The sequence below is a fragment of the Ochlerotatus camptorhynchus genome, unplaced genomic scaffold (assembly GCF_037179485.1).
Source record: "Ochlerotatus camptorhynchus isolate MF236.1 unplaced genomic scaffold, CSIRO-AGI_Acam_v1.1 ptg000010l, whole genome shotgun sequence".
In the NCBI taxonomy this organism is placed as follows: Eukaryota; Metazoa; Arthropoda; class Insecta; order Diptera; family Culicidae; genus Ochlerotatus; species Ochlerotatus camptorhynchus.
Genome location: NW_027040502.1, coordinates 4,335,987 through 4,352,221, shown reverse-complemented (window position 1 = coordinate 4,352,221; position 16,235 = coordinate 4,335,987). Strand labels below are relative to the sequence as shown.

The following is a 16,235-nucleotide window of genomic DNA, read 5'->3' as shown; positions in this document are numbered from 1 at the left end:
ATAATGAATAGCAGTCCTTTGTTCTTCATCAACTGCATTCACGTCAGCATTGTTTGATATCAAGAGTTCTGCAACGTTCTTATGACCATTTGATGCTGTGGTATGAAGTGGAGTTTCACCGGTAGTTGAACAAGTGTTAACAGTGGATCCTCTGTCAATCAACAGTTGGATCAACTGATCGTGTCCATTTTCAGCTGCATAATGAATAGCAGTCCATTGATCTTCATCCACTGCATTCACGTCAGCATTGTTTGATATCAAGAGTTCTGCAACGTTCTTATGACCATTTGATGCTGCGGTATGAAGTGGAGTTACACCGGTAGTTGAACAAGTGTTAACAGTGGATCCTTGGTCAATCAACAGTTGGATCAACTGATCGTGTCCATTTTGAGCTGCAAAATGAATAGCAGTCCATTGATCTTCTTCCACTGCATTCACGTCAGCATTGTTTGATATCAAGATTTCTGCAACGTTTTTATGACCATTGAATGCTGCGGTATGAAGTGGAGTTCTACCGCTAGTTGAACAAGTGTTAACAGTGGATCCTTGGTCAATCAACAGTTGGATCAACTGATCGTGTCCATTTTGAGCTGCAAAATGAATAGCAGTCCATTGATCTTCTTCCACTGCATTCACGTCAGCATTGTTTGATATCAAGAGTTCTGCAACGTTCTTATGACCATTTGATGCTGCGCTATGAAGTGGAGTATAACCGGTAGTTGAACAAGTGTTAACAGTGGATCCTTGGTCAATCAACAGTTGGATCAACTGATCGTGTCCATTTAGAGAAGCTAAAATCAAAGGAGTCCATTGATTTTCATCCACTGCATTCACGTCAGCATTCTTTGATATCAGGAGTTCTGCAACGTTCTTATGACCATTGAATGCTGCACTATGAAGTGGAGTTAAACCGGTAATTGAACAAATGTTTACAGTGGATCCTCTGTCAATCAACAGTTGGATCAACTGGTGGTGTCCATTTAGAGCTGCATAATGAATAGCAGTCCATTGATCTTTATCCAGTGCATTCACGTCAGCATTGTTTGATATCAAGAGTTCTGCAACGTTCTTATGACCATTTCTTGCTGCGCTATGAAGTGGAGCATAACCGGTAGTTGAGCAAGTGTTAACAGTGGATCCTTTGTCAATCAACACTTGGATCAACTGATCGTGTCCATTTAGAGAAGCTAAATTCAAAGGAGTCCATTGATCTTCTTCCACTGCATTCACGTCAGCATTGTTTGATATCAAGAGTTCTGCAACGTTCTTATGACCATTTGATGCTGCGTTATGAAGCGGAGTTCTACCGGTAATTGAACAAATGTTAACAGTGGATCCTCTGTCAATCAACAGTTGGATCAACTGATCATGTCCATTTTGAGCTGCATAATGAATAGCTGTCCATTGATTTTTACCCACTGCATTCACGTCAGCATTGTTTGATATCAAGAGTTCTGCAACGTTCTTATGACCATTTGATGCTGCGATATGAAGTGGAGTTACACCGGTACTTGAACAAGTGTTAACAGTGGATCCTTTGTCAATCAACAGTTTGATCAACTGGTCGTGTCCATTTTGAGCTGCATAATAAAGAGCAGTCTTTTGTTCTTTATCCACTGAGTTCACGTCAGCTTTATTTTTTAATAATAATTCACATGTTTCAACAAACCCACGTTTCGCAGAAACCAGTATCATATCCGTTAGGTTGCTTGTTGAGAATGATTTAAAATGTCGTTCTAAAGAGGAAATAATACTCAAACAGTCACACTCACATGCCCACAGTGCAATCTTCCAGCTTTTTTCACACAGATTATTTAAGATCTTGATATATGCCTGGTTTCCTTCCATCTTGGTCATAGACAATCTTCGAACAACAATATATCTAGACAAAATGCGTATGACAATTTCTCCTGACAATGTAAAAATGTTGTCGCATAGATATTTTGCCACAAAGTATTCACTGTAAGACCGATGGCAAAAATCAACCTTCTGCTGGACTACATGAACCAGTTGTGATGAATCTGATTCCTGTTCGCATCGGTTTTTAAATTGATCGTGTATGTCTCTATAATATTGATTTTTAAACAATTCCCTTCGTACTTCAATGTTTAGCAGCTCCATAGCTAATAACTGATGCTTCAAAATAAAATCACCCATCAACCAATCCAATTCAGCGTCGCTCAGATCAAATTTGGGCTTAAATTTTTCCATAAATTTCTTGTGAAAACATCTTCTTATAAACTGTTCGTAAAGCTGTGCAATATTCATTTTTTCTTTAGTCAGATCAATGAGCTGATTTGTATTCTGTTTAATCAATGAATGGTAATTTCTAAATTTTTCTAAATAAACCTCCGCCAGCATTTTTACCATGAGTGGCGCACCACAAATTTCGCCTAAATTTGAAGGGATATTTGATTTAAATGTGTTTAAAATATGTTTCGAGTAGCTTTCAAAGCAACGTTCATCTAGATCTGGTTCGTGCCACATCTTTCTGAAATAGTTGATTTGGTCTTCCACAATGAACGGCTCCAGAAACATAGATCTTACATTAAATTTACTCTCTAATAATACTTGCATGTGTTTTCTGGCGCTGATGATGATTCGAATGCTCTTTTTCAACTTGAGTTGTTCCAGCATCTCAATCACCTTGTCAGTGTACTTGGAGTGGATCTCGTCGAAGCCATCCATCAATATAAGAATAGAATAGCCTCTGTCATCCCTTTCATGTGGGGAATTTTCAATGAGATCGCAATTTCGCTCTGAAAGGATCACTTTGAGCACATTAAGCACCTTCAACTCTGAAATGTGTTTTACTTTTTCGAGCTCCATCACCAACTCGCTTAAATACACTAACAGTACATTAACGACATTTTGCTTCTGCACTTCAAAGGCTACAAACTGAAGCAAGCTAGTCTTCCCCATTCCGGGGTCTGCCAGGAGTACGATGATCTGATGGTCTTCAAATGTTTCCCCAAGCTCTTCAACAAACTGAGTGTCACTCATCTGTCGTGAAAGTTCTTCAATGTTGTCTTCCATACCTGGTTGGTTGTCTTTATTAAGGAGATTTTCAGCCAGACGCTGGTTCATCTCGGCCTCTTCCATACCTGTTTTCTCAACTTCAATGACATTTTCGTCATTGGTCGGTTTACTATATTTGTATATAATACGGCGATTGATGTAATATTTTTGCAATTGTTTTGCTTCCTTACCTTCAAGTTTATCGTTATCATTCTGAATTTCACTAAGACAGTTTAGTACATCACTTTTTTTCAACATTGACTTCATTTTATTCTTTTTAGGTTTATTGAGTTGGTCAAATTTTAATATCAGATCTCTAAATATCAGATCGATTTCTCTCAATTTTCTGAGAATTTCTGGACAGATCCACGATTTACACCACGTCCACAGCTCGCTTTCAATAATTGGATACAAATCATTTGGTTGACTCACCAATAGTGAAAAGTTGTTGAAGAATGCCACAATTTCCTCCTCACTAAAATAACGTGGCAAATGTTTCACCCTTGAGTTTCTTAGTAAAAAGTTATTCACTGTTATTGTCTTCTTCATATCAAGCTTATCTTTTTCCAGAACTTTAAACAACTTGGCAACATTGAATTGTTCGCTTTCCGAGTTGAAGCTATCTAAAAAACTGCATTGCTTCTTTTTTATTGTTAAAACGTCTTTCAGAGGAGTACTATAGGTTTCTAAAATGTTACTGACGGTTCCATTGTTGAAAAGCTCTTTGATTGCCTTTTTAAGGTTTTCGAAATCTTTGTTGATAAAATTGCTCAACTCCTTAATAGCTTTTTCGGTTGGATCCAGTTTCAGGTGTCGGGCCTTGGATCCAGGAAATCGTAGGATTTCATCTACTTCTACCTCAACAGTCCTCACCCAATCAACATCGGAGATGTTTAAATCCTTATTAGTAAATATATAGAACTGCTTTTTGTATTGGTCTTTCTTAAAGTTTTCAACAACTTTCAAATAGGATTCCAGGTACTTGTAAATACTGAAGTCTCCGTTGTGTTGATCTTTTTCCTCGGTCGGAAATAGTGCATTTAAATCGATAACATTTACCTTGCCATCTTTGGTAACGGCGTGCTTTACCTGGATGAAGTGTAAAACCTCACGTTCATCGTCAATGATCACTACGTCATCATACTTGTCGGCTTGTGACATTTCATATGCCAATCTGACATTGAAACTGTCTCTCCGCATCCGTAGAAAAAAGGTGACTGCAACTTGTTTTTGATATACTTCGCCATGGTAGCCTGATTGGATTTTTCTTTCATATGTTCCGTCTTGTAATAGGTTCGGCATTTTTAATTGTTTTTCATCCGCTGCATTCACGCCAGCTTTATTCTTTGATAATAATTCATATATTTCAACAAACCCACTTTCCTTAGCAACCAGTATCATATCCGTTAGGTTGCTTGTTGAGAATGATTTAAAATGTCCTTCTAAAGAGGAAATGATACTCAAACAGTCACACTCACATGCCCACAGTGCAATCTTCCAGTTTTTTTTACACAGATTATTTAAGATATTGAGATATGCCTGGTTTCCTTCCATCTTGGTCATAGACAATCTTCGAACAACAGTATATCTAGACCAAATGCGTCTGACAATTTTTCCTGACAACGTAAAAATGTTGTCGCATAGATATTTTGCCACAAAGTATTCACTGTAAGACCGATGGCAAAAATCAACCTTCTGCTGGACTACATGAACCAGTTGTGATGAATCTGATTCCTGTTCGCATCGTTTTTTAAATTGATCGTGTATTACTTTATAATATTGATTTTTTAATAAGTCCATACGTACTTCAATATTTAGCAGTTCCATAGCTAACAACTGATGCTTCAAAATAAAATCACCCATCAACCAATCCAATGCAGCGTCGCTCAAAGCAAATTTGGGCTTAAATTTTTCCATAAATTTCTTGTGAAAACATCTTCTTATAAACTGTTCGTATAGCTGTGCAATATTCATTTTTTCTTTAGTCAGATCAACGAGCTGATTGGTATTCTGTTTCTTCAATGAATGGTAATTTCTAAATTTTTCTAAATAAACCTCCGCCAGCATTTTTACCATGAGTGGCGCACCACAAATTTCGCCTAAATTTGAAGGGATATTTGATTTAAATGTGTTTAAAATATGTTTCGAGTAGCTTTCAAAGCAATGTTCATCTAGATCTGGTTCGTGCCACATCTTTCTGAAATAGTTGATTTGATCTTCCACATTAAACGGCTCCAAAAACATAGATCTTACATTAAATTTACTCTCTAATAATACTTGCATGTGTTTTCTGGCGCTGATGATGATTCGAATGCTCTTTTTCAACTTGAGTTGTTCCAGCATCTCAATCACCTTGTCAGTGTACTTGGAGTGGATCTCGTCGAAGCCATCCATCACTATAAGAATGGAATAGTCTCTGTCATCCCTTTCATGTGGGGCATTTTTAATGAGATCGCAATTTCGCTCTGAAAGGATCACTTTGAGCACATTATGCACCTGCAAATCTGAACTGTGTTCTACTTTTTCGAGCTCCATCACCAACTCGCTTAAATACACTAACAGTACATTAACGACATTTTGCTTCTGCACTTCAAAGGCTACAAACTGAAGCAAGCTAGTCTTCCCCATTCCGGGGTCTGCCAGAAGTACGATGATCTGATGGTCTTCAAATGTTTGCCCAAGCTCTTCAACAAACTGAGTGTCACTCATCTGTCGTGAAAGTTCTTCAATTTTGTCTTCCATACCTGGTTGGTTGTCTTTATTAAGGAGATTTTCAGCCAGACGCTGGTTCATCTCCGCCTCTTCCATACCTGTTTTCTCAACTTCAATGACATTTTCGTCATTGGTCGGTTTACTATATTTGTATATAATACGGCGATTGATGTAATATTTTTGCAATTGTTTTGCTTCCTTACCTTCAAGTTTATCGTTATCATTCTGAATTTCACTAAGACAGTTTAGTACATCACTTTTTTTCAACATTGCCTTCATTTTATTCTTTTTAGGTTTATTGAGTTGGTCAAATTTTAATATCAGATCTCTAAATATCAGATCGATTTCTCTCAATTTTCTGAGAATTTCTGGACAGATCCACGATTTACACCACGTCCACAGCTCGCTTTCAATAATTGGATACAAATCATTTGGTTGACTCACCAATAGATAAAAGTCGTTGAAGAATGCCACAATTTCCTCCTCACTAAAATAACGTGGCAAATGTTTCACCCTTGAGTTTCTTAGTAAAAAGTTATTCACTGTTATTGTCTTCTTCATATCAAGGTTATCTTTTTCCAGAACTTTAAACAACTTGGCAACATTGATTTGTTCGCTTTCCGAGTTGAAGCTATCTAAAAAACTGCATTGCTTCTTTTTTATTGTTAAAACGTCTTTCAGAGGAGTACTATAGGTTTCTAAAATGTTACTGACGGTTCCATTGTTGAAAAGCTCTTTGATTGCCTTTTTAAGATTTTCGAAATCTTTGTTGATAAAATTGCTCAACTCCTTAATAGCTTTTTCGGTTGGATCCAGTTTCAGGTGTCGGGCCTTGGATCCAGGAAATCGTAGGATTTCATCTACTTCTACCTCAATAGGTGTCACCCAATCAACATCGGAGATGTTTAAATCCTTATTAGTAAATATATAGAACTGCTTTTTGTATTGGTCTTTCTTAAAGTTTTCAACAACTTTCAAATAGGATTCAAGGTACTTGTAAATACTGAAGTCTCCGTTGTGTTGATCTTTTCCCTCGGTCGGAAATAGTGCATTTAAATCGATAACATTTACCTTGCCATCTTTGGTAACGGCGTGCTTCACCTGGATGAAGTGTAAAACCTCACGTTCATCGTCAATGATCACTACGTCATCGTACTTGTCGGCTTGTGACACTTCATATGCCAATCTGACATTGAAACTGTCTCTCCGCATCCGTAGAAAAAAGGTGACTGCAACTTGTTTTTGGAATACTTTGCCGTGGTAACCTGATTGGATTTTTCCTTCATATGTTCCGTCTTGTAATAGGTTCGGCATTTTGAATCAACTGGGGAATAGAAGAGAAATGACGCATTAGCGAAAGTGACAAAGGTGCTACAGTACATCTTTTCACTTCAACAACAGTCCTGTAATGGAGCCGCCAAATGACTTCTCCGATTTGCATTAAAAGTGTTAAAACCTAAGTAGGGTTAACTACCCCATTTTCGGCCTATTAAGCACAACCCGCACTTAGTCTTTCTTAATCTAGCGCAGTTTAGCACCAAACGGAATGTTATTATTACTGATGGCTTCCAAATTTATTTACCTTTCTGTACGCACCGTAAGATTTGATAAAGAGGAACCAATCGTTGAGATATTGTCAAAAGTCTAATACTGCTTCTTGACGCCAAACTCGGCCTACGGATTCTAAACTCGTTCTAACGCATTGAAACGCCATTGAAACGCAAATAAATTCACTTCGGCCTATCGGATGAAGATAGAAATTTAATCGGTCGGAGCTCTTCTTTTGTTTTTGGGAATAATCTGTGCAAACCTTCATATCACGCCTTCTGATTGACTTCGTTTGGTAGCTTATTAACTAAAGTATCGTACCAAACTCATAATTGACTTGTTAACTCAGAAATCATTGAATTATTTTGTGTTGTCTGCACGATAGGCCCGAAATGGGCGATTAGGCCGAAGTAGTTCTCTACCCTGTCTCAAAATCATTTTGCTGATTTTTAATTTTTTTTTATTCATTCATTCCTTTTTTCATATAATTTATACTTATAAAATAAGGTTTAAGGCATTTTAAATATTTTTTTATAAGCATTAATGCGTACCAAAATTAAAAATAAATTCATGTTTTTTCACTCTAAAAGACTCCATAGTTTTGAAAATTGAAAAAGCTTGCCTTTCTTAAAACCTTTTTTATTTTATTTTTTTATAAACCGGGCAAGGAAATTTTGAGGTTACACTTCCATTACATTTTTACTTAAAATAAAATATAAACATTTTTTGGGAACAGAAAGACATTATTTTCTTCTGCAACTTTGTATCAGACGTCATTTCGATCAGGAATGCCGTTTCCGCGTTACAGCTTTTAGAATAAATTAATGAATGCCATTTTGAAAGTTTTACATGAACAATACCAAAATAATACCACACAGGTATTCTTTTGATATCCAAATATCACTTTTAGTTACTGACAAAGTATTTTGCATGCAGTTTTTTCGTAGTACTCTTTGGTCCTGGTCCTGTCGAAGATGAACCTCAATCTAGAAAGGATCAGCATGTGGAATAGCGCTTCTTTTTCACTCTTTATCATTCATATGTAACCACATTGTTGACATCACTTTCACTGCTCGCGTAAAAACTGATGAGGATGAAAGAGATAGTGTTTTCATCATGTTTAAATCACGAGCCAAGTAGATCATCTCACGACCGCACATATAACGAACTGTAAAGTCAAGTGATAGCACGCCCAACAATGCATTAGCTCCTAAATAACATTGACAGATTAAAAAAAAATAAAACAGCAAAAAAGGTTATCTTCCATTTAATTCCACTTAATTAATTTTGGTATCCATGACAGATACGTATTTCGACTACAATGTGCAGTCTTCATCAGTGTCATTCCCACTAAAGAATTTATCAAAATCTAACCCCCTTAAGTACTCCCTTTTTTGCTGTTTTATTTAGCATTCCATTGACAGATTCTTTTAGTAGATTTTTTCTTTGCACCCCCATGGACATGTATGGATTCTTCCAGCTATTTCCAACACATAGTTCGATAAAAGAAGCTATTATCTAGCATCTTATAGGGAAAATTCGGCAAGAAACGGATTTGTAGCCAAATTATTAATGAAAGAGAAAGTGGAAGAGGTGGATCGATCAATGTTACTTAGGACCTAATGCATTGTTCGGCTTGATAGTTTTTCGAAGGGCCTATACGGTAAATGAATATGACTCATATTTGAATCCCGATCACTCAAATTCGCAAAAAAGTAAGTCACTCATAGAATGAGTAAATGTTTTCTCAAATATGATTAAACGTCACTCATATATGATTAAATGTCACTCAATCTCTACGAGTAAATTTTTGCGAGTTTGACTGCACGGTACTCAAATATGAGTTAGTCTCATTTGCCGTGAAGTTTGTTTTGACGGGAGGATTGATTGCACGCTATTTTTAAACAACCCACATTTTAGTAGGATCTACTCATATCCGTCAAAAGTAGGGCTACCGAAAATTGAGCAAACTGACAAGATGACAAATGAATAAAATCGGTTGGATTCGGGTTGATGTTTTCTATTCGTCATCTTGTTAGTCTAAACTTTGTTTACTCAATTTCGTGTACCCTACTTTTGACAAATATGAGTAGATCCTTCTCAAATTTGGGTTGTTTAGAAATAGCGTGACCCCTCCTTTCACGCAAATATTAACATTTTGCCTGGGACTTTCCAGTGGAGTGAAAAGATAAGAAATTATCCACTTTGTTTTACGAAATTCGACATTTGTTTATGAGGGTTTCCTATAGGAGTGAACAGTTGCACAGTCGTCATCAACGCGTATGGTTTCACAAATACCAAATCAAAGTTATCAAATAAAGTACGTAGGTCATAATTGAAAACAAGCATCAAAATTACGTCCCTAATGTTCGGTACATAGATATAAAGCGCTGAAAGCGTTAAATCTTTTAAATTAGCAGGAAGAGATGTGAGATATAAGTCCTTTCAATTCATGAAATTATCAAGTTTTTTTTTATGACCACAGCTCTGTAGGTTTTTGTTAGTCCAATAAAACGGCGCCTAGAAATCAAAAATTAGGTGAATTTCACTGAGTCCGGATCTATTTGCTTTTTGCTGTGGAAGTGTTACTACTACCTAAAGCTACAACAAATTTAAACAGCACTTTTCAGTGCTCAACCTGTAAAAATTTTCTACCTTGTTCAACACTTATTCCTCTTCGATCCTTGTTTGGACCCTACCCGAGGTAATCCTTCTTGGATATCGATTTGGAAAATTCCTCTTCGATCCTTCAGATTCTTATAGTAATCTGCTTGGAAGTCGATTTGGATAAAAAATAACTGCCACCGGCGCCTAAACGCAAAAGAAAGTGGCAAACTTTTGATCCCCCTTCTGATGAAATTAATTTGAGTAATCAATTTGATTTGCTCACGGATGATGAGAATGATCCATCATCCAAGAAAAATTCCAGTAAACTTTCCCGGCTTAATGCCAAGAAGGAAAAGATTCCCCCTATTTGCTCTTCGCATGGAACTTTTGAACTTCGTGAAAGTTAAGTTTTCACTACAAATTGGACGTCGGGGTGAATGCCGTGTATTGGCTGAAACCTTGGACGGCTTTAAATGTCTCAAGTATCTTACTGAGAAGCAGCACAAATTTTTTACTTACGACATCAAAACTGAACGTGTGTTCAAGGTTGTCATGAAAGGACTGCCCAGTGGTGAATCCCTGGATCAGATCAAAGATGAACTGGCAAAATTACTTGGAGTTGTGCCACTCCAAGTAATCAAAATGAAAATGAAATCCCGTCCTGGCGATTCGCGCAACGGGATTTCTAATGATTTTTATTTAGTTCACTTCAAGTCTAGTGAACTAAACAACCTTAAGGCCTTAGAAAAAGCTAGCCTTATGCTCCATGTCCTAGTGAAGTGGGAACACTTCAGGAAGACTGGAGGAAATTTCCAAAACCTCACCCAGTGCCGTAAGTGCCAGGAATGGGGACACGGAACTAAAAATTGCTACATGTCATCTAAATGCATGAATTGTGGTGATTCCTCTCCCGCGAAAGACGACTGTCCTGTGAAGGAAGATCCTAAGAAATTTAAATGTTCAAATTGTGATGAAAACCACAAATCTAATTTTTGGGAATGTAAGACTCGCAAAGCGATTCTTCAATCTCGTTCCAAGCGACAGGTAGGAAACGCTCCACGTTTCCGACCAGGTACAAATTCCTCTGCTGTTAACAACGGTCAGCGAGGAACAAATTCTACATTCGTACCCGTAGGTACAAATATCACCCCTGCTTCAAATTTTTCCTCTGTACCTACTCCCCTCGCTGCTAACAATGTTCAACGACTTAATGGAGCTACCTATGCTGCTAATGCAGCGGGTAGAAGTCAAAATACTCACCAACGTAATTCTAACGGAAATTTTGACTGAGGAAGCATGCTCCTAAAATGGAATTTTTACAGAAATCATTAATTGCCATGATTTCTGATATGCTTAAATCTAACTCCATGTTTGATGCCATTCAAACTGGAGTAAAATTTGCGAGCAATATTGTCATGACTTTGAAATGCAGTAATGGATTTTGTATCATTAAATATTATAAATTGGAATGCTCGATCTCTTAAAGATAATGAAGACGAGCTATTTAACTTTTTGAGAGTTCATAACGTGCATATTGCCGTTATAACTGAAACGTTCCTTAAACCTGACCATAAGGTTAAGAAGGACGCAAATTATTTCATTTATAGAAATGATCGTCTTGATGGACCCTGTGGTGGCGTTGCCTTCATTGTTCATAGACGAATAAAACATAAAATTCTTTCGTCATTTGAAACCAAAGTTTTGAAACTTTGGGTGTTTCTGTTGAAACAAAATTTGGACAACTTACGTTTATAACTGCCTATTTGCCATTCCAATGCGTAGGCCAGCAAAAGAATTTTCTCAAGGGTGACCTTGAGAAACTTACCCGTCATAGGTCTGAATTCTTCATTATTGGTGACTTTAATGCAAAACATCGCTCATGGAATAATTCTCAAAGTAATTACAATGGTAATATTCTGTTTGATGATTGTTCTGCAGGTTATTATACTATTCAATATCCAAACAGCCCAACAAGCTATTCTTCTGCAAGAAATCCCTCAACTATTGATTTGGTCTTAACTGATTTATGTCAACTTTGTAGCCAATTGGTTACCCATGCTGACTTCGGTTCTGATCACCTTCCAGTAACTTTTGAAATATCCCAAGAAATAATTTGTAATCCCAACAGCTCTACTTTCAATTACCATAGAGCTGATTGGGAGCAATATCGAACATTTATGGAATATAACTTCGATCCAAACATTCCTTTGCAAACCAAAGATGAAATTAATTATGCTCTTGAATCTCTGAATACTTCTATAGTTGAAGCAAGAGCTGCCTCAGTACCAAAATGCGAGGTTAAATTCGATTCGATTATAATAGACGACGATCTTCAGCTCTTGATCCGTCTTAAAAATGTCCGTAGGAGACAATATCAAAGAACACGCAATCCTGCCATGAAAGTTATCTGGCGGGATTTGCAAAAACAAATTAAAAAGCGATTCTCTGCCCTGAGGAACAAAACTTTTGAAAATAATGTTTCTAAATTAGACCCGAGTTCCAAACCCTTTTGGAAACTCACAAAATTTTTGAAAAAACCTCAAAAGCCTATTCCAGCGCTTAATGAAGGTGGTAAAATTTAAATCACAAATTTGGAAAAAGCTCAGAAACTTGCTAAGCAATTTGAGAGTTCCCATAATTTCAGTTCGGGTCTTACTAGTCCTATTGAGAATCAGGTTGTTTGGGATTTTCTGAATATTTTCTCCCGGAAAAATATTTTTGATGATTCCTGGGGGACTGATTTGGACGAAGTAAGGTCTATAACTAAAAAGTTTCAAAATATGAAAGCTCCAGGAGATGATGGAATTTTCTATATCCTCATCCATAAACTCCCAGAGAGTACCTTGTCTTTCTTGGTAAAATTATTTAACAGATGTTTCCATTTGGCATACTTTCCTGATAAATGGAAAAATGCAAAAGTTGTTCCAATTTTGAAGCCGGATAAAAATCCAGCTGAAGCTTCTAGCTACCGCCCAATAAGTTTGCTTTATTTAATAAGTAAACTTTTTGAAAAGATAATTTTAAATAGAATGATGACACACTGCCTGTTAAGTACGCGACGACATAATTAGCTAGTTAAACAGATATATAGGAATAAAGGAGCAAAGAGCATAAACAGAAAATTTAAATGTATTACCACCACAGTCCATAGAAAGCGAAAGCGATAGTTCATTCACACTAAGAACGATCCCACGCTGTGATAGTACGGTGATAGAGGAAATGCTTCACCAAACCCGAGCGTCTGTTCACATGGAGGTGCGGCTCAAAACGGCGTCTGTTCTCCATGTTAGGAGCGGCTGATCACCGTCCTAGTGCCAGCGAGGGACTCTAAACAGAGCTGTGCACGATGCCCCCCCGGCGAGACAGGGGTTGGGGCAGGCCCAACAAGCCGCCCTGGAAAAAAAAACAAAGTTGCAAATACCGACGAAAGAAATACGGATCGGAACAATCGGCACAGACCTACGCGACGAAATAAGAACTACGATTGGAAACTCGAAACATGGAACTGCAAATCGCTCAACTTCCCCGCTTGCGATAGGTTAATCTATGACGAACTTCAACCACGCAACTTCGAAGTCGTAGCACTGCAGGAACTTTGCTGGACGGAACAAAAGGTATGGAAAAGCGGGCATCGAGCGGCTACTTTCTACCAGAGCTGTGGCATCACCAACGAGCTGGGAACCGGCTTGGTAGTGCTGGGTAAGATGCACCAACGCGTGATTGGTTGGCAGCCGATCAACGCGAGGATGTGCAAGTTGAGGATTAAGGGCCGTTTCTTCAACTACAGCATCATCAACGTGCACTGCCCACACGAAGGGAGACCCGACGACGAGAAAGAAGCGTTCTATGCGCAGCTGGAGCAGGTGTACGACGGCTGTTCGCAACGGGACGTCAAAATCGTCATCGGCGACATGAATGCTCAGGTAGGACGGGAGGCAATGTATAGACCGGCAATCGGGCCAAACAGCCTGCATGCCGCATCGAACGACAACGGCCAACGATGCGTGAACTTTGCAGCCTCCCGGGGTATGGTAGTTCGAAGTACCTTTTTCCCCCGCAAGGATATCCACAAAGCCACCTGGAGATCACCTGACCAACACACAGAAAACCAAATCGATCACGTTCTAATCGACGGGAAATTCTTCTCCGACATTATCAACGTCCGCACGTACCACAGTGCGAACATAGATTCGGACCACTACCTAGTTGCAGTATGCATGCGCTCAAAACTCTCGACGGTGCATAACACACGTCGAAGTCGAACGCCGCGACCCAACATTGAGCAACTACGGGACGCTGGAGTTGCCCAGGACTACGCGCAGCAGCTGGAAGTTGCACTACCCACGGAAGAGCAGCTTGGCGCAGCTTCTCTTGAAGATGGCTGGAGGGACATCCGTTCAGCCATAGGTAGTACTGCTGCAGCGGCACTAAAGGGCGAACACGAAATTATTGCGACACATTCAACAGGGCATAACTTTTTTACCATTGGGTAAAAATCAACCAAATTTTGCACACTTTCTCATTGATGTGTATTGTGTACATGCTGTCAAACTCGAAGTCGTGTTTTTCGATTCAACGAAAATGGAGGTGAACCAACGCGAGTTGAGAGAACAATGGGGAAAATGTTGAACATTCACCATTCAACCGTCTCCAGAGTGTTGAAGCGGTTCCAGGAGCGGTTGACGTTGGACCACGGCAAAGGAGCTGGAAGAAAACCGGGACCGGAGAACAAAAAGACGGAGGGAAAGGTGAAGCGGATGATTAAAGCAAATCCCAACGTCTCAAGCCGTGATTTGGCTAAAAAGATCGGCATGTCGCAGAGCTACGTCCAGAATGCAAAGAAGAGAGCTGGACTACATACATACAAGGTACAGAACTTCCCAAACCGCGATGAGCGGCAACAATCGACGGCTAAAACTCGGGCACGGAAGCTCTACGAGAAGATGCTGACAAAATATGGCTGCTGTGTGATGGACGACGAAACGTAAATAAAAGCCGATTTTAAGCAAATTCCGGGGTTGGAGTTTTTCACCGGCAAGAGCAAGTTCGATGTGGACGACAAATTTAAGAAGAAGAAAATGTCGAAGTTCGCCTCCAAATATCTCATTTGGCAGGCCATCTGCTCTTGCGGACTGAGGAGTGAGCCTTTCGTGACAAAGGGCACAGTAAATGGCGAGATCTACAAATCTGAGTGCCTCGAGAAGCGCCTTTTGCCGTTCTTGCAGCAGCACGACGAAGCTCCGCTATTTTGGCCAGATTTGGCATCATGCCACTATTCTAAAAGTGTCCTGGAGTGGTATGAGGCCAATTCTGTCCATTTTGTTCCAAAGGACATGAATCCGCCAAACTGTCCGGAGCTGCGCTCGGTGGAGCAGTACTGGGCAATAATGAAGCGGGAACTTCGGAAGAGCAAGAAGACAGTCAAAGACGAGAAGGACATGTTAAGAAAATGGAAAAAAAAACTGAGAAACTGGTACCGGATGACACTGTAAAGACTTTGATGGAGGGCATCAAGCGAAAATGCGTTCAAATTTACACTCAAGGCTCCATCGATTAACTTTTCTTTTGATTTTTGAAGTAAATATATGTATAAAACTACCCTAAAATTTTGGTTTGATTCTAAACATTATAAGAAAATTTGCATGACATTTTCGGTGTCGCAATAATTTCGTGTTCGCCCTTTAGGTACTGCAATCCCGGACCGAAGAAATGACTGGTTTGACGGCGAATGCAAGCTGTTAGTAGAGGAGAAGAATGCAGCACGGGCGAGAATGCTGCAACACCGCACGAGATTGAATGTGGAGCGATACAGACAAGCGTGGAACAGATAAAACTCGGTTTTCCGAAGAAAGAAGCGTCAGCAGAAAGACCGAGATCGCGAGGCGATGGAAAATCTGTACCGCGTAAACGACACACGGAAGTTCTACGAGAAGCTAAATAGTTCGCGCAAAGGCTACGTGCCGCAAGCCGATATGTGCAAGGACTTGGACGGTAACCTTCTCACGAACGAGTGTGAGGTGATTGAGAGGTGGAAGCAGTACTATGACGAGCACCTCAACGGTGAAGCAGCAGAAAACGAACAACAGAGAACAAGACCTTGGAGCAAGCTACCGGCCCCCAATCTTCAAGAAGTTGAGGAGGAGATCGGTCGGCTGAAGAACAACAAAGCAACTGGTGTAGATCAACTACCAAGTGAGCTATTAAAATACGGTGGTGAAGCACTGGCTAGAGCGCTGCACTGGGTAATTGCCAAGATTTGGGAGGAGGAGATATTACCGGAGGAGTGGATGGAAGGGTGACAAGTTGGATTGCTGCAACTACCGCGCGATCACACTGCTGAGCACCGCCTA

The 16,235-nt window shown here is 39.3% G+C and overlaps 1 protein-coding gene across 1 annotated transcript in view; it reads right to left on the bottom strand.

The window, feature by feature from the left end:
- Positions 1-1,263: 1,263 nt before the first annotated feature.
- Positions 1,264-16,235, bottom strand: part of LOC135699436 (uncharacterized) — a gene marked incomplete at its 3' end in the record, with an annotated part of 69,301 nt that continues 54,329 nt past the window's right edge. Inside the window, exon 3 of the mRNA XM_065219704.1 lies at positions 1,264-6,995. Coding sequence (XP_065075776.1) covers positions 1,264-6,995 — 5,732 coding nt within the window. The remainder of the gene's footprint in view (positions 6,996-16,235) is intronic.